This window comes from Chenopodium quinoa, unplaced genomic scaffold (assembly GCF_001683475.1).
Source record: "Chenopodium quinoa cultivar QQ74 unplaced genomic scaffold, ASM168347v1, whole genome shotgun sequence".
Lineage (NCBI taxonomy): Eukaryota > Viridiplantae > Streptophyta > Magnoliopsida > Caryophyllales > Amaranthaceae > Chenopodium > Chenopodium quinoa.
This window is the reverse complement of record NW_018742433.1, coordinates 267,602-287,330: the sequence shown is the minus strand read 5'-3', so window position 1 is coordinate 287,330 and position 19,729 is coordinate 267,602. Positions and strand designations below refer to the sequence as shown.

General features: G+C 36.7%; 1 protein-coding gene across 1 annotated transcript; it reads left to right on the top strand.

Moving 5' to 3' along the window:
• Window positions 1–3,053: 3,053 nt before the first annotated feature.
• Window positions 3,054–12,839, top strand: LOC110715077 (alcohol-forming fatty acyl-CoA reductase-like). The gene is made up of 10 exons (XM_021893656.1): window positions 3,054–3,187; window positions 3,287–3,390; window positions 3,477–3,676; window positions 4,932–5,032; window positions 6,634–6,826; window positions 7,489–7,650; window positions 7,723–7,804; window positions 11,581–11,847; window positions 11,968–12,095; window positions 12,437–12,839. The coding sequence occupies exons 1-10, from the start codon at window positions 3,109–3,111 to the stop codon at window positions 12,585–12,587; spliced, it is 1,467 nt and encodes a 488-aa protein (XP_021749348.1). The 5' UTR covers window positions 3,054–3,108; the 3' UTR covers window positions 12,588–12,839.
• The last annotated feature ends 6,890 nt before the right edge of the window (window positions 12,840–19,729 follow it).

The following is a 19,729-nucleotide window of genomic DNA, read 5'->3' as shown; positions in this document are numbered from 1 at the left end:
AATGCACTAGATTGGTTGTTAACATTTTGATACCAAAAAAAAAAAAATTGATAAAAAAAAATAAAAAAAAAATTAATAAATAAAAAGATTGGTTGTTAACATTCTATGATAAACTAATAATTAAAAGCTTTAAGGCCTTAAGGTTGCCGTGAAGAAAGTGTGAAACTTGATGACTTGATCCGTTGTTAAAAATCTTTTTTTTTTTTGCAACAGTGTAAAAAATCATGGAGTATACTAGAACGAAAAAACTAAATCTGGGGATATGTCAAATTGTCAATGAGATGGTGGTCTTCAATGAATATTCATCTGGCGTCTGTCTTAATTAGGTTATGTTATTGGATCAACTCAACCAGAAGTTTAAGGTGATGGTTGAAACCCGTAAGTATGTATTATAATATAACGCGCCCCCTTACACGAGAGCTCGTTGGGCTTGAAGTGTGGATGTAGTATGGGTCATCCGCATACCCAGCGCGAAATATTCCACTTGAAAGTGATGGGTGGCCTAATGAGATTTGAGCCCGTGATCTTTGCGTCACGTTGGCTCTGAAACCATATTAGTGGACCAATTCAGCCAAAAAATTAAGCTGATGGTTGAAACTCGTAAGTATATTTTATACTATGACAGGTTAAAATCGATAAGTAAAGGTTTACTCCCTCCGTGTTTAAATAAAATGTTTCCCTTGTGCACATATGTCAATGGAATACTTTGATTGGTAATATCTTTAATTATCAATAAGTAAAAAAATATAACAATTAAATATGATTCATTCATTGGCGCAATTCCAACAAGTATTTACAAGACTATATTAATTCTTATATATAAATCGCAAACATTAGTCAAAGTGAATTAGATGAATCCGATCCCTACCTTTTAAAAAGTATGAGATAACTCTTATGAATAGTGTTTGGACAATTATACCCACTAAAATGTTTATTTAATTATTTATCCTCATTAAAGTTAATTGTCTTGTTTTGAAATTTTAAGAATAGTGTGCAGACATTTTTGCCCCTAAAAATATTTATTTACATATTTTCCCTCATTAATGTTACTAACTAAAGTTCTAAATTAAGGCAAACCGAAAGAGCTCCCCGAACATAGCCAGCCCCTCCCCCCTGACGGCGACCGGCGCCCAATGTTTTGGCCGGCGCCGGCGACCCCACCCCAATCTCTTTCCCCTACCAACGCAACCCACCCCCCCTATCCCTTTCTCGCTGCCCCAACCACCATCCCGAAACCGGAAAACAACCCTCCCTCCCCTTCCCCCCCACCGGAATCGGCCCCCCTCCCCTTCCCCCATCCTGAATCGACCCCACCATCCCTTCCCCCACCCAAAAACCGACACCCCTAACCTTAAACCAGAATTGCGAAGAAGCGTAGCCTGAAGACCAAAAACTGCAAACGTGACGTAGGGAAAGCATTGCCGAACATCACTATTATTATTATTATTATTATTATTATTATTATTATTATTATTATTATTAATAAATGATTATTAATATTATCAAAAGATGGAATCATACGAGTAATCTAGTACTCGCTCCATATTTAAAAAAAAAATGTTCCATTAGTTTGACTATTTTTTCTCTACAACGAGAATCCAAATGGGAGTAACATGAGTAATCTAGTACTCGCTCCATATTTTTTTGGTTTTTATTTTAATCCTAGATCATCAACCTAATATGATCATATGACAGTGGTGATATATATTTTTTATTTTACTGATATAATTATTAAGTTCATTAACTCATTGCATGAGAACTAGATTGAGATAATTTAACATAGATACTATTATACAAATAAAACTATATATAGAAAGTACAACTTTGTTTCTCAAATGCGGAGTATATTTCTATTATATATATACTTCTTATAATGTTTTTGTAATAAATCAATGATATCCTATGTCAAATGATCTTACATTTAAAGTAATTCAATTCGGGTGAAAAATATTTATCCTATAATAATTCAGTCGGTCGATCAACAATTTGATATTATTCAATTACACGGTTTGTACTATGGAGTATAGATATTTTGAACAAATTGTTTACATGTATACTTAATTGGATGCCAATTTAATTAGATGGCAAATGTTTTGAAATGCAATACTCACAATTTGATACATACCAAATATAACTTGTTTGCATTTTACAATCACGAGGTTGAAGAATCAAGCTTCACTAGATGGGGGACTTCGAACTGAGGATTATTTTACACTTCTCTTCACCTCATAATGTATATGTATGACTTAGCTTGCTAACTTAGAACAAAGTGCATTGACATAATGACATGTGAGATGTTTTGCGTCGGTATTACCCTATTCCTTAGCTTTTAAAAAAATAGTCACTATTTAAGACTTCATATTAGATTTCATCTATACATTTGTGTCTTTGAATGAAGCATAACTTAAAACATATTGAACTTTTTGACAAAAGTTGAGGTAATTTTTTTATTTTTTATTTTATTCCAAATGGGCAACATAGTGAAATTAATTAAGAAAATATTACGTTACTTTTTAACGAGTTTGATGAGAAATTGTTGAGCCCATAAGAAACCCACATGTGAGTGAAAGTGTTGTTTCACAGTGAAAGAGTATAAAAGTGAAAGTGAAGAGAAATATTGGGATGTGTATCCCACATTGAAGAAAAGATAAAGTCGTGTCCACTTTATAAGGCTAAGGGGCTACTCCCTTCATTGCCATATAATTTTGAGGTGAAACCTCTTTGGTCGTATAAAGTGGACACTAATAACGGGTGGGGCCAAACCCGTTTATCAGAAATCTATCAAAAACAGACGGATGTGACTATTCCTAACGATTTGGAACGTGGCATATCATCATATTAATATATACAATGTTTCAGCTAATAAAAAGTTTGGTCGTCACTGGTTTTGCTAGTTTATACTTTATATTGTTACTAAAATAAATGACCCTTTAAATAATTGTATTACGTGTTACTCCCTATTTTTATAATTGAAGAGTATGACCACTATTATACAGATGTAACACGTATTGTATAGGTTGAGCCATTTCAGCTAATTTTATAACTTCATTTGTAAATCAAACTTTAATTTTCTACTTTACTACTAATATCTGCATTGTTAGGTTGATCATGGATTTTGGGAGCATAACTGAGTTTTTAGCAAACAAAACTATTTTAATTACTGGTGCTACTGGCTTCATTGCTAAGAGTACGCACTCTTACTCCTGCTCTTTTAATAGCTACTCGTATTGATTGATCTATTTCTCTTTATTAAATAACGTGTTTGCACGACGATTTATTTATGTAGTTCTTTTGGAGAAGATACTTCGGGTTCAACCAAATGTGAATAAACTATACCTTCTTATAAGGGTTAGTGATGCTCAAGCACTCGAAGCTCGGCTTCAAGATGAGGTATGCCTATTACATACAAAGTTACATAATTAGTAGGTTATGTAACAACGTAGCTCATCATCATAACAATGTTGTTGTGGATGTAGGTGTTAGGAAAGGAGTTGTTCAAAGTACTAAGAGAAAAATGGGGATCAAGTTTCGAGTCTTTCGTGTCGGACAAAATAAGTGCAGTCGCCGGTGATACTTCGTACGAGAACTTAGGACTTACTGATGATCAAGTGAAAGAAATGTACAATGATATAGATATTGTTATCAACGTAGCTGCAACCACAAGATTTGACGAAAGGTAACACTCTACAATACTAAGACCATGCTCTTTTGTTTATTTATTATATCGTAAATTCCAATAGTTAGGAAATGTGCATGATAAAGCTGATAGATTTTCGTTATATTGCTCATGAACTAGTAGGGTTCGAGTAGCTCGTGAATAAGCTAAGGTCGTATACTATGTCTCGTCAAAAAAAAAAAAAAAAAAAAAAAAAAGTCGTATACTATGTTCATGGTACAAAAGTACGTAGTTATTGAATTTAATTAGAAGGAAACTGGAAAATTCATTTTTCATGAAAACGTTTTACATCATGTAAAATGGTGTATTAAAGGTTGGCAAAAATTTAATAATAAAAGTATTATTATTCTATAATAAGCTAATTACCTATTAAGTTATCTTTCTTAGCTTATTTATGTACGAAGTATGTACTAGTATTCCTTTTCATTGGCAAATGGAAAGTTAGCTCACCTCATGGTACAAAAGTACTTCGTTGTAGAATTTAGAAGGAGAGAAATTAAAGAGGATTGAAGGAATAATGCAAAAAAAAACGAAATACGTACTATATTATCTTTGAAAATATAAAATACTTCGTACATGGCATAAACAAGTTTGATAATTAACGAACTAAAATACATTTTGTATCCAACTACGTATTTTTCGTATTAGCAACATTTAGAATGATGACCTTAAACTATGGTTACAAAGTTATATTATTATATGAATATTGTAAAAGGTACAAGATACTAAACTTATTTTGGGATGGGAGAGAGTATTTTTTTTCTGAATAAATACTCCATAGGATTTTAGGGATAGAAATTTAACTACCGAACAATAATCATGCATATATAGGTTAATACTTAATTAATTAAATCTTACGAAAGATTAAGAAGTTTGAAGGCCCAAATGAAAAACGATGCCAACACTATACTCTAATAGTCTAAATAAGCCTTAGCCTTGGAACGAAATTCTTTATCTCTAAAAATGCTCGTTGTTCTATATTGTGCTTAGTATTATTCTTAATATCAACAAAAGTTATAGTAAACTCAAGTTATTAGAGACCGGGATTATCACCTTAACCTTGCGAATGTGTGACAAGCAATTGACAAAGCGTCAAAGCCATGCCAGCTGAGATGCTTTTACAAATATAGAAATTTCAAAAATTTCATGTTACATTTTTATGGACGACCTACTTAATATTTAAATATCTTGAGCTCGTGGGTCAGCTTGTCTAATCATCAACGCTATGATATATTATTGCTTTAAATTATTATAGGTACGACACTGCATTGGGTGTGAATACCCTTGGACCTAAGCATGTTATCAACTTTGCAAAGAATTGTATTAACATAAAGTTGCTCATCCATGTATCAACTGGTAAGACATTAAGTTTCTATCTTTGTACTGTATATAATTGTTCTAAGATTGAGTTCAAAGTCTATCTCAATCTCTAAACATGAATTTTATACCTAATGTTAACTATTCTATCTATGACTTGTAACACTACTACATTTTTGCTCTAATATAATGGTATAGAATTAGCTAATATAACAACTAATTTCCTACCGTTGTATTAGACTAGGCTAATACAACGGCTTATGCATCAAACAGGTCTAATACAACGGTTTTAGAAAACTGTGGCATTAGATGAGCTAATCAAACGGCTTGGGTAGCTAATCCAACGGATCCGCTTAGCTAATCCAACGGATCCAATTGTTGGGTAGCTAATCCAACGGATTCCCTAAGCTAATCCAACGGAGCACTTAAAAAAAAATATATATCTAATCCAACAGATCACTTATGTTTTGGGTCATATAAACCCTAAAACTAACACAACTCTCCTCACTCTCTCACTCTCTCTCTCTCTCGTATCTCTCCCATCTCTCTCCTCACTCTCTCAGTCTCATTTTCTCTCTCTCAGTCTCATTTTCTCTCTCGCCGCAACCCCAATATTCTCTCTCATTCTCTGCCTCGCCTCAACCCTCTCGTCTCTCTCGTTCTCTCTCTCGCCTCAACCCTCTCATCTCTCTCATTCTCTGCCTCTCCTCAAGCCTTGCTGCGCAAATCGACGACGTCTCTCTCTCCTCTATCTCTTGCTGCGCTGCTGCTGCTGTTGTTGGATTGTTTCGAGTTTATAAGGTATTTTCGGTTTTATTTTTGGATTGTTTCTTGTTTTCGTTTTTCAGATCTATTTTTTTTTATTGTTTCTTGTTTTTTTTTTCATTTTTCTGTTCTTTTTTTCAGATCTATTTTTCAGATTTTGTTTTTCATTTTTCTTGTGATCGTTTTTCAGATCTTTTTTTCTGATCTATTTTTTTTCGTTTTTCAGATTTTTATTTTCTGATCTATTTTTTTCGTTTTTCAGATCTTGTTTTCATTTATTCATTTATGGATTAATTTTTCATTCTAAATTTTAATTGTTGAATATACTGCTTTTGTTCCAAAAAATAAGTAACTAGTATATATATATATATATATATATATATATATATATATATATATATATATATATATATATAATGGCTAATACAATGGTAAAATAGTCTAATACAACGGTATGGACACTAATGCCGTTGGATTAGGTCCAATTTTAAAAAAACGGAGGTAACCTAATCCAACGGATTGTGCAATCCGTTGGATTAGGTTCCTTTTACCGTTGTATTAGACCTAATCCAACTCTAGCAAATGTGACGGTTGCTAACCGTTGTATTAGGTCTAATACAACCCTTTTAGGCACCTAATACAACGGATTGAGGGGTTGAATTAGATGTAAAATGCAGTAGTGTAAGTAATATTTGAAACTTTGATGACATTCTTGTCACACTGACTCTGACATTATGTCAAAAGTTCAACGTAGCTAAAAGTCTAAGCTGATGATTGTTTTTAGTTTAAAAATATATATTGACGAGTAGTAAGAAATTAGAATTATATTTATTTATTTATTTATTTATTTATTTCTTTATTTATTTATTTTTCAGCATATGTGTGTGGAGAGAAAGCGGGTATAATATCTGAAAAAGCACATGCCATGGGTGAAGCTTTAAATGGTGTGGTTGGTTTGGATATTGAAAATGAGAAGAAGATTGTTGCGAAAACTTTAAGCAATCTTAAAGCCAATGATGTTCCTGAGAAGGTTATTAGACAAACTATGAAGAACTTGGGAAGTCAAAGGTAAGAATTCTTTGAAATTAGTTCCTATGAACTAAAAACTTAAATTATAACCTTAAGGTCATAGGTTCGTATTAGATTGTGAAATCACATATAGAGAAGTGAAGTGAGTAGTTTTCTAATAATTTGTCTCCTAAGAAATCAACATGTATGATTGGACCAATAAGATGTTTGATTGTAATATTTTGTCATATAATTTAATATTTGTGGAACAACATTGGTTACAAATTTACTTTTGGTATGGTATTTTATTTTCGTTATTAGGTAGCTTGTAGATGGAAAAAATTATTTGAATATGGATTTTATATGTCATGCTTGAGTGTTAGAAAGGGAAACTAGAGATAAGCAAAATTGAGCAATTATATATGAGTAACAATTTAGTTGTAAGACCTTGTAACACGGCAAATCATATTCTTTTTTACAATTGGATTATTATATGTTATTTCCTTAGATTTTCATATAAACAAACTAAACATTTAAAGAAAAATGCAGAATTTGCATTTTTATTTCTTTACATCTCGACAGTGGTACTTTTATCCGCATTTAATTTCAATATAATGTTTGATTTACTAATTGAGAAAAATTAATAATATATAATTAATGCTTATTTAATGATTGCAGACTTCAGTCTAATATCGATACAGTACTAATTAATTCATTAATAGGGCAAAGTTGTATGGATGGCCAAATGCTTACGTATTTACAAAAGCAATGGGAGAGATGCTTGTCGGGCAGCTTAGAGGCAGCTTATCCGTGGTTATCATGAGGCCTACCATTGTGTGTAGCACATTAAAAGAACCATTCTCGGGTTGGGTTGAAGGTTGCAGGTATGCGTTAGCTTTCTAGTACAAGTAGATTATCAATGTGACATTTAAACTAAACCATTTAATGGCATGCAGGACTATTGATAGTATTGCTGTTATGTATGGAAAAGGATACCTAAGTTTGTTTTCCGGTGATGGTAGCTCGGTCTTGGACTTGGTTAGTGTTCATTAACTTGTCGAATTTGTACTTTACTTGCAAATTTCTTATACTTAAAAGTAGCATTTGAAATATTTTATTTTATTTAATTTGATGCATTATAAGCTATTTCATACAATGTGTTACGGAGTATATATAAATGTATCCTAATACAAATTCAAAATATTACTCCTTCCGTTTCATAATGTTAGTCCGGTAGTCCCATATACTATTTTGGACGTTTTAAAAAGATCTACCCATATTGAATATGTTCTATTTTTAACTTAATTTTTTTTTGGAATTAATTATTTGTGGATTGATGACATGACTCTAAGTAAGGAAATCTCTACCTTTAATTATGCAATTATGACTTATGTTTTCCCAAAAAAATATCAAAAAACTTAAATAAGGTAAACTAATTATGAATTATTTTGTACTTTACTGTTAGATTATAAATATTCTTCTTTTCTTATTTCATGTGATTGATTCCATATGAGACTAACATTATAAAACGGAGATAATATCAAATTTATATTACAACCAGTGGCGGATGCAAGCCATTTGAGTGGGGTCCCTTGACCCCACTTGAGCATAAAAAAAGATTATTTTATTTAATAAAATTATTATTTTATATATATATATATATATATATATATATATATATATATATATATATATATATATATATATATATATATATATATATCAAATGACCCCATTAAAATTAACCAAATGCATTTTGACCCCGTTAAATATTTTTTCAGGATCCGCCGCTAATTACAACAGTACTATCCATGTACTGAGCAATACTTTTTGAACAAAATTCAACTACTAATTCAAGTCATCATACAATATGTGGTCTACAAGAGATCATTTTTGTTGCTATAAATGCTTTAATTAAGCCTTTTCTTGTAATAGGAGTAGATTTGAAAAACTGCTTCTATGTGGAAGCTAACTAGACCTGGTCATCCGTAGGAAATAGTCTAACCACTAAGTGCGCGACCTGATTTCTATTTAATTTTAATCCCCACGTTTCGTTCAAAAAAAAAAACCAAAACAAAAAAACAAAAAAAAAACAAAACAAACTAGACCTAGCATAACCGGGCTTCGGAGAAAAAAAAAGTTGGCCCATCACGGGCCACGGGCCAAGCTCAAGTTATGATAAAAAAACTACTGACATAACTTGCATTTGGTCCAAAAATAGCGAGTTTATTAAATTTTGGACAGACCTAAATTATATTATAACATTAACTAAAAAAGAAAATTTTGATTGCCCAAAACAACCCAAAAAACAAGGCCTAGCCTAGAGTTCGAGCCCGGGTCGGGTAGGGTAATGGGCTTTGTTACTTGTGATCAGCTATAAGCTAAATTCTTGTCGTCTAGCACTCGAAACACGTTTACTAAAAGCGACTTCTATCTTACTCAAATTCACTTTTTGCCAAGATGCTCGTTCATATTTTCTGATTATATCGGCAAAAAGAATATTGTCATCAGCAAAAAATAGATGGGATACTCTTGGCGCCCCAACACAGACCCGCGCCCCACTAATCTTCTTCTCAAGGGCTGCTTTAGATAAAATAGTAGAGAAAGCATCAGCACATAGCAAAAATAAGAATGGGGATATTGGATCACCTTGTTGAAGCCCCTTAGGTGGAGTTATAGAGCCCAAAATTTCACCATTCACCTTAAAAGAGAATGAGACACTCCGAATACAATTCATAATTCTGCTAATCCACACATCACAAAAACCCAATCCAGAAAACACCACTCAACTCTACCGTATGCCTTACTCATGTCTAATTTTAGTGCCACTGAACCATCCCTTCCTTCCCCCTTTCTTTTCATAGAATGAAAAATTTCGAACACAATAAGAGCATTATCCGTTATCAATCGACCCAGCACAAAAGCACTCTGATTTACAGAGATAATAATATCATTCAGAAGTGGCTTTAACTTATTAGCCGAGACCTTAGATATAATTTTATAAATCACATTCCAACAACTAATTAATCGGCCTAAACTCTGTGATATCTGTAATTTTGGGTCATTATATTTTCGGAATCAAGACAATGCACGTTCTATTATTTTATCTATATATATATTAACATTCCCCTTCCACCAATTTTTCACAAGGGTAATAATATCGGGACCAACGATATGTCTAAATTTCTGAAAAAATAAAGCATGCATACCGTCAACACCAGAAGCCTTAAGTAAAATCTTTATTAAAAAAAAAAGAAAAGCAATTTTTTATTGGAAAATCATATCCATTCAAAAACTTTATGAATGTGTCCCATTTTTCTACGCAAGATCTACCTTAACTTTATTTGATTTTTGTGAATTTCTTTTCATCGTTTTAATATAATGAATTGATTTCACAACTATATCCAAGGTCATCCTACCAAGCTTAGGCCGACCAGATACTATCTTAAGATTTGGGCTAACAAAAATAAATAATGTGTGATTGCAATATGGATAATGATGAGGGTGAAGCATAGCCTAAATGGTTAAAGCTTCCTTCTTGGTTTCAAGCAATTCTGGGATCAATTCTCATTATCCGTTTTTGTGGCTCTCTAAACACCAAAACAACAGTATGAATAATGATATGTAGTCTTATATTTAAATATATATATTTTTTTTAATATAATGCTCTGTCAATAAAATACTGTGAATTGGTGTACTTCTTTATTAGCTTCTTATATATCCACTCTTTACTCCTTGGGACCATGTTCATCATTTTCCTTTTAATATTTAGAATTTATTTTCGAGATATCATTATATAATGATATTTTCTTTACTAGAACCAAAACTAAACCTAACTACTTTGTTTAAATTGTATTAAACATATTAGGGGTGGTTCTGAGCATGTGTAGGGTGGTCAATCGCATAAGGCCCCCTAAGTGAAACTACTATAAAAGGGCCCCGGTTTTTGAAACTTACTTATACAAAATAAAGAGAAAACTTGTTAATCAATAATTTATTCTTCAATTGTATCATTAAATTTATAAATTAGTAAAATATTTTTCCTCAAAGAAATGATTTTAAGGCCCAATTTAACAAATTTACACCAGACCTCTTTTAGTGTTAGCATTTATAGCCCCGCCTCTAAAACATATATCCTAATACAGCTTCAAATAAACTGATATCATCCTTTTGTTTAAATAGTGATGTCCTTATACTTATTAAGTTATTATTATAAACCAAATACATCAACAAAATCATCGTCATTATAAAGTTGGTATATACGCCAAATTTTTTTTTTAAAAAAAAAATCATTTTCAATTGATATAAATGGTAATTTATTCAGCCTTTTTATTGTAACATTGTGGAACACAAATAGCACTGTCCTTTAACAACCAAATGTGTTGGTCGAAGCATGAATTATTAATACAATTAAATTGTATTTGGAAAAAAAATAATCACATCTTTTCAAAAACATTAATACTCCATATATGATAGGCCCCATTTTTCTAAGCAAATATCTCTCAGTAACTTGAACTCCACAAACATTCCTACTACCTTTTCAAATTATTAATATATCAATTTAAGACTACAAACTCGTATTATTTAATCATTTAAAGTTTTAACTTATGTGAGAAGTAAACAAGGAATCACTTACTTGAAACATTTTCTTACTTTTACCTTCTCTTAAACTTTTAATTGAGTTAATCCTCTAATAAAAATCGATTTCCTTAATCTGATACTTCAACTAAAGCTCGTGTTATTTTTAGCTTTTATTACAAATAAAACTCGATAATATAGTGATAAGGATAATGACCCTAGCCTGTATTATGCAGATACCGGCAGATATGTTTGTGAATTCGATTATTGTGGCAATGAAGACTCACATAAATCAATCAAATTTGACTGTATACCAAGTTGGAAGCTCGTATAGGAATCCAATATCTTTTGATGAAGTGCATGATATTCTTTTTCGCTACTTCACTAAAAATCCATGGACAAACCGTGATGGTAACCTTGTCAAGATTAGGAGAAGTTTCGTGCTGAGCAACATATTCATATTTGAAATCATCTTCTCCTTATTGCACTTTATTGTGCAAATGGTTAGTTATTTTTCCCGTATGTTCCAATGTTTAAATCTATTAAGTAATTTTAATCATTTATACTTACCAAGCTACATTATGTTTAACTTTATTATATTGTTTATTAATATGTTTTTGTAGGCTTTAATTTTGGCTAGTCGAATGGGTGGTAGTAGCTTGCAACGTAGTTTGCTTAACTTCGACAAAGAGCTAAAAATAGCAATGAGGCTAGTGGAATTATACAAACCCTATGTATTTTTCAAGGGCATGTAAGTTGAACTCTGGCTCAACATATATTATATTACGTGTTACGCACAAATTACCAAAGACGTTAAAATTCATAATGAGTAATTTCCGCATAATAAGTAAAGGAAAATATTGGAAGGTTTAAAAAAATGGAAAAAAATGTTTTCCTCCGTTTCTATTAGACATTTTGGAGGGAAAATTACACTGAATTCGCTACATATCACTAGGGTTTTAAGTTTTTTGGTCTTTTGATTTCAAAAGACATGACATATTTCATAAAAAAGAATTTAAAAATTAATTTAAATACATTAGAATCATAAAATTATTTTAAAAGCTGACAACAAATAGGTTTTTTAATTTACAGTTTTGCAGATACAAATACGGAAAAGTTGCTTATTACTGCCCGGGAAAATGGTTTGGATGAAGATGCCTTCAACTTTGATCCCTTAAGCGTCAACTGGAAAGATTATTTCTTCAATATCCACCTCCCATCAATTGTTAAGAGCTTATTTTAGAACTACGTACGTTACGTTTGCAAGGCTATCTTCTTATTCTCGTTCGAATTGAACAAACTCGTTACATAATTTTTAGTTGTTACATGCTAATTATGTATTTGATTAATTATAATTTCTATTATAGATGTCATAATGGTTCAATAATGATGTCTATTTGTTTTTCAACGAAAAAGTGTGATGTTTATTCTTTTAGATTTGATCACTTGAAAATTTAAACTCATTCCACAAACATATTGGAACTACGTTTAGTAGTTTAAAGGTTATGAAAATGACTCGTGTTATTATGTAAAATGTTGTTAGATCACTCATATTTTGAGCATGTTTCATAAGGCCCACAAGGGTATTATTTTGCCTTAAAATAGATTCAACAAACCATTATCCCATCATCTAGTGTTTAATAAGAATGTCTAGGTAACAATAACATTTACTTGAGGGTAATGTTTTTCAATCACCCTCTTAGATCCAAACCTCCCCTTGTTTCGCAAAGAGGGTGATTTTGGGAACGCCCCAAGTCCCCGTATTAACTTTTTTGTATTAGATTTGTAAAACAATAAAAAAAAAAAAAAAAAAAAAATTCACCCTCTTAGCTTAAAATCAAGCATGGCAACTTCAAAAAATTTACCTCTTTGTTTTAAATTAAGCACGGCAATATAAAATAAACTCGCCTTGTTTGTTCAATTTGTTTTTTAAACACTAAATCAGAAACAGAAACAAATTAATCATATTTGTAGCCATTGATGTTAATACGTATTCAAAAGTATTATAATTTCTTGAAACCCAAAAATACTAAATACTAATATAGCTACGAAACCATTCATAAAATTCTAGCAAACCCAAAAGTATAACAATGTGTTGATTCCTTTGCATTCGTACGATTCTGGCAAATCTTATAGATTTGGGCTTAATCCATGTTCTAAGGCCAATATTGTTCAATGATGAAAATTGTTTAGGGTAAAAATACCCCTAAGACATGTGACCCTATAAAGGTTTGCCATGTGTCAAGCTTGCAACGATCGGCAAAGGCCCAATCCCTTTGCGACACGTGTCATTGGACCCTAATTGAGGTACATCTCTCCCTTACTATAAATAGTAAAGGCAGACCTCATTAATCAGGATCGAATCATTTTTCCACCAACCAACCAAACACAAATCCCCTTGCAAACACTCTCAAATCGAGAAGCATTTATTGTCTTATTTCCTCATTAAGAAAGAGACTAACTTAATCTTCGGAGGCGGAGCACCCCAGCCGGAGTATTCCGTTATTTGTGCAGGTACAGGCGAAGGAAGGAGCATACTAGGAAATTGTAACTCTTCCGTAGGACACATTAAAAACCCCCAAACATCTGGCGCCGTCTGTGGGGAGAGTACTTTCCAGATGACTTCAGAACCGGTACCGCCGGGTAAAGGTAGTCAACCTGCTGATGAGGCTGAGGTCCACTCGGACCAAGATACAGCCGACAATCATGAGATTGAGACTTACACAGCTGCTGATGGTTCTTTTAGAACCAAGCATACTCGTTCCAAAGACAAAAGGGAAAGGGCAGAGCAGCAGGCAAGGCCAAACCATCCCACCAGGGGACCGCTTGGGTTAACTCCTGCTTCAGAAGGGGCCACCCTAGTCTCCAGGGATCAACTCATGAACATGATGATGAGTTTCAAAGGGGAGATTAAAGGCCTTCTAGATAACACAACCGGCCCCTGTAAGGGTCAGACGGAAGAAAGGCGTCTTGGAAAAAAGACGGCCAGAACAGTAAAGGGTAGAGCATCTACCCCGCATCCGAAGTCAAATGTGTCGGCTAGGCCCATTGATTTCACAAAGATACACACTCCCATGGATGGAGTCAGAAAGCCCGTCCGGCACATACAGCCGGATGGAACAAAGAAAGTCTACTCTGATGCTCGGACGCTCATTCAGGATAAAAAGACTCAGCAGCGCTCCGAGTCGGCATCAACGTCGACCTTTCGAGACAGCTTCAATGCCACATCAGGGAGGCACTCGAGAACACACAATGACAGCCGGACGAGCGAGGTTTCTGCTCGATTCGGCCCTCATATCATCCAACCGGCATTGCATGGGACACCATACACGCCCTTTGGATCTTCCTATGCACAACCAGGTGTTTTTGGGGGGCAGCAGCAGTCGCCTGTCCAGCCTATGGACTGGAAGCTTCGGCTGCTCAACCTTGGGGAATAACCAACGACGTTTTCCAGGGAAATCACCAAGATGACCCAGCCGGCAAAAATTAAAAACGTGTTGGTAGGTGCCTATGATGGTACCACCAACCCGGAAGATCACCTCATGGCATACACCAACCTGATGTATTTGCAGGGTTTGGATGACGCCTCATGGTGTAGGTGCTTCCTGGCAACGTTGAAAGGGATTGCTCAACGTTGGTTTAGCAACCTCCCAGCCGGATGCATCAATAATTTCAGGACGTTGGCCTACTGGTTTACATCCAACTTTTCTATGAATATCCCTGCCAAGAAAACAAGCCTTGATCTAGGGAAAATCCAGCAGGGAGATAAGGAAGGGCTCCGGTCATATGTCAGGCGGTTTAACCTGATGAGGATCCAAATCCATGGATTGTCTGATGACGTTGCCTACACCGATTTCTTTAAAGGCTTAAAAGACGGATCAACTTTTAAGTTTGACTTGGTTAGGAAGAGGGTCTCTACTCTTCACGAGGCGCTTATGAAGGCGGAGGCTTACATTCAGGCAATGGAATTATGTGCTGTGAAACTTCTAACGGATTACAAAAGACCCGACAAAAAAGAGAATCGGCCTACCCAGTCGGCCAAAAAGGAAGAAAATAAGAGAAAGGGGGTATGGGCAGTAGACTCATCCGGACAACCTTTCCAGAAAAGAAAGAGGTCGGATCCGTATGTGCCAAAGTACGAATTCAACAAGGATTGTGCCTCCATTCTCAAAGAAGTAAAGGACCGGTTGAATCTTGAAAAACCGGCTCCCATGAAGAGTCCTGTAAGCGCCCGGGATAAGAGCAAATATTGCCTTTTTCATGAAGAAATTGTCCATGACACTGAGGGTTGCTTTAGCCTCAGGCGGCTCTTTGACCGGTTTGCTAACGAGGGGGCTCTCAAGTCCTATCTATCCAAGTAAAAGGGTGCTCCCAAACAAGTAAAAGGACCACCCCCGAAGACGCCGGCTACTCAATCGGATACGGATGAGGATACCATCCTGACCATAGCCGGTGGATTTGCGGGAGGTGGGCCTACCATCCGGGGCACAAAGGATAACATTCGGAAACTGGTCAACTCAGTGGATGAGGGCCAGTCGTCTGGATATTCATTTCCGGAAGTTAACATCTCCGAGAAAGATAGAGGAGTGGTCAGGCGGCCTCATGATGACCCCATAATCATCGAGTGCAAAATCGCCAATCAAAGAGTTGGCCGGATCTTGATTGATACCGGGAGCTCATCTAACCTCATAAGCTACCGGTGCTTGGAAAAACTCAAGTACAAGCCCAGTAGCATGCATCCGGCCTCATACCCTCTTGTTGGTTTTGGGGGAGGAGTACTACATCCGGTGGGCATGATTGATCTACCCATCCGGTTCGGAGAAAAGCAAAAGGGGCGGCACATGGTTGTCAAGTTTCTTGTTGTAGGAGAGCTGACTGCCTACAACTTGATTATTGGCCGCCCAACCCTTAACATCTCAAAAGCAGTCATCATCCCATCCCTAATGTTGATCAAGTTCGAAAGGGATGATGGCACAGTCGGTTCCTTGAGTGGGGACCAAAAGATGGCGAGAGAGTGTTACCTCTCGGACATCAAACCAACGCTTGACACAGACGGTCAAGAGAAAGAAATAGTTGAACTTGACGACTGTGATCAAAGCTCACCGGCTACTAAGCCAGCCGGTAAAAAGAGGAAGGCGAACCAACTGGCGCCTATAAAGGAGAAACAATAGAAATCACTGTCAGGCGAGAGGCCAGACGGCCTTCGCCCCCAGCCGGCTGGAGAAATGATTGACATTATCCTTGAAGGCAGTCGGCCAGACAGAACCGTCAAGATTGGAACGGTTGCTTTTGAAAGCTTGGGACCTGACTTGCTCCTTTTGCTGAAGGAGTTCAAAGATGTGTTTGCCTTTGAAGTAGAAGAGATGCCGGGTGTAAGCCCGGATCTCGCTGTTCATAAACTCGTTGTGGATCCTAAGAAGAAGCCGGTCAGGCAAAAGAAAAGGAACCATGGCGAGGAAAGGTCCCAGGCGGCAGCAACCGAGGTCAAGAAGCTCTTAGATGCTGGGTTCATCCGGCAATGCTACTACCCGGATTGGGTAGCCAATGTTGTCCTTGTGAAAAAGCCGAATGGAACCTGGCGGATGTGCGTAGATTACACAGACTTAAACAGAGCTTGTCCAAAAGATAGCTACCCGCTTCCAAAGATAGATCATTTGGTAGACTCTACAGCCGGCCATGCCTTGATGAGTTTTATGGATGCCTACTCCGGCTTCCATTAGATACCCTTGTGGAAGAAAGACCAAGAGAAGACTGCTTTCGTCACAGATCAAGGGCTATACTGCTACACGGTGATGCCGTTTGGGTTGAAGAATGCGTCTGCCACTTTCCAACAAATGATGAACTCGATGTTTTATGATCAGATTGGAAGGAATGTGGAGGCGTACATCGATGACATGATAGTCAAGTCAAAACTACAGGCGGATCATCTAGTTGACCTCCGAGAAACCTTCACCACCCTCAGGCGGCATAAAGTCATGTTAAACCCGAAAAAATGCGTCTTTGGAGTTGAGTCTGGGAAGTTTCTCGGATTTTTGATTGATCAGAGAGGCATAGAGGCCAATCCGGACAAAGTACAAGCGCTGATTGACATGCAGTCGCCTCGTACCGTCAGGGAGGCTCAAAAGCTTACCGGTTGCCTGGCGGCATTGGGGAGATTCCTCAGTCGGTCAGGTGACAAGTGCCTATATTTATTTCAAGCAATAAAAAAGAGGTCAAGGTTTGAATGGGGCGAAGAGGCTGAGGCGGCATTTCAAAGGTTGAAGCAACACTTGCATTCTTTGCCAAGATTAGTGAGTCCCCTACCTCAGGAGGCTCTCTACATGTACTTGGCCGTCTCAGATCATTCCTTAAGTGCCGTTCTCCTTGCTGAGAGAGACGACAACCAGCTCCCGGTCTACTTTATAAGCCACGTCCTCCGGAATGCTGAACTTCGCTATCCCATGATTGAAAAATTCGGTCTGGCTTTGTTCAAAGCAGTCAAGCGGTTGAAACCTTAATTCCTGGCTCATCCGGTTACCGTCTACACTGACCAGCCGCTCAAAAGGCCTATGACCACTTTAGAGTCATCCGGAAGAATGATTAAATGGGCTGTGGAAATCCAAAGTCTAGAAATCACTTTCGAACCTAGGCGGGCAGTGAAGGGTCAGGTGTTTGCTAATTTCATTGTTGAAATAACAAGGCCGATACAGCCGGATAAAACTGATCAAGTTTGGAAAGTTTATGTAGACGGGAGCTCTACTGTGAATGGTTGTGGGGCAGGCGTAATTTGTCATTCTCCAGAGGGGGACAAATACGAATATGCTCTACGATTCAAATTTCAAGCTTCAAATAATGAAGCTGAATATGAGGCCCTGCTAGCCGGTATCCGCATGTGTAAGGCAGCCGGGGCAAGGAAAGTTGTCGCCTGTTCTGATTCCCAACTCATTGTTAGCCAGTACAATAGTGACTATGAGGCCACCCATCCGGTGATGATTAAGTATCTTCAGGCGGTCAAAGAGGAGACTTGGGCATTTGATGAATTCAATCTAAGTCAAGTACCCAGGTCCGAGAATAATTAGGCGGATGCACTATCAAAACTGGCATCATCCGCCACATGTGATACGCCTAGGTCAGTCTTCTGGGAAGTCATGGAAAAGAAAAGCATTGAACATGATCCCATTGGAGTTCTAGATCGAAGCTCCACTTGGATGGACCCCATCCGGGATCACTTGGTAGACGGCACTCTACCGGGTGTCTCATCAGAGGCAGCTGCTCTTAAAAGACGAGCATTAAGCTTCGTAATGCACAAAGGTGAACTCTTCCGGAAGGGTTACCTGCAGCCACTATTTAAATGTGTAACCCCAGAAAGGGGAAAGGAAATACTGGAAGATCTGCATGCCGGCTTCTGTGGATCGCACATTGGCGGGAAGACCCTTGCCAAAAGAGCCAGGCGGCAAGGATACTTTTGGCCCACTCTCGAGGCAGATGCATTAGATCTGGTAAAAAGATGTGACAAGTGCCAGAAGTTTGGCCGGCTGATCAGACAACCGACCACTGATTTAACAGCTATTCACAACCCTATTCCCTTTGCCAAATGGGGCATGGATATTTTGGGGCCATACACTCTTGCCCTAGGCGGCAAAAGATAAATTTTAGTGGCTGTTGATTACTTCACCAAGTGGGTTGAGGCCGAGGCAGTAAAAAGCATCAAAACTAAGGACGTCATCTACTTCATCTGGAGAAATGTCATCACCCGGTTCGGTGTACCTATGTCAATGGTCTTTGACAATGGCCCCCAGTTCGAAACGCCTTTCCTAAAGAATTGGTTGCAAGAAAAAGGGATTTCCCATTACTTTGCATCCGTTGGCCATCCTCAAGCAAACGGTCAAGTTGAAGCTTTTAACAAGCTCATCTCAGACGGCATAAAGAAAAAGATTGAAAACGCAGGCGGTCTTTGGGCAGAGGAATTGACTCATGTTCTTTGGTCTATCAGAACCACTGAGAAGGGGTCAACCAGCGAAACTCCATTTCTTATGGCATATGGCACAGAGGCGGTGCTTCCCGTTGAATTATATGAGCCAACATTTCGAATCATGCTATATGATGAAGAGACAAATTGGGAAGCCATGCGCCTGGCTTTGGATACCCTTCCTGAAAGAAGGGGCAATGCCGCCTTACGTCATGAAATCTACCGTCTGCGAATGACGAGGGCCTACAACAAAAGGGTGCGCAAACGCCCCCTCAAAGTTGGAGATTTTGCTTTACGAAAGCTTGAGGCAACCGGTAGGGCAAACGAACAAGGGAAACTGACCCCAAACTGGGAAGGACCCTACTGGATTTTTGAAGAAGTTAGAAACGGCACATACCGCCTGGAAACCCCAGACGGAATGCGGCTGCCTTGTACCT

Coding starts and splice junctions, on each gene's coding strand:
- LOC110715077 (XM_021893656.1), top strand. CDS start 3,109: ATGGATTTTGGGAGCATAACTGAGTTTTTAGCAAACAAAACTATTTTA. Junction 3,188..3,286: donor TACTGGCTTCATTGCTAAGA/GTACGCACTCTT, acceptor TTATTTATGTAG/TTCTTTTGGAGAAGATACTT. Junction 7,805..11,580: donor GTAGCTCGGTCTTGGACTTG/GTTAGTGTTCAT, acceptor TGTATTATGCAG/ATACCGGCAGATATGTTTGT.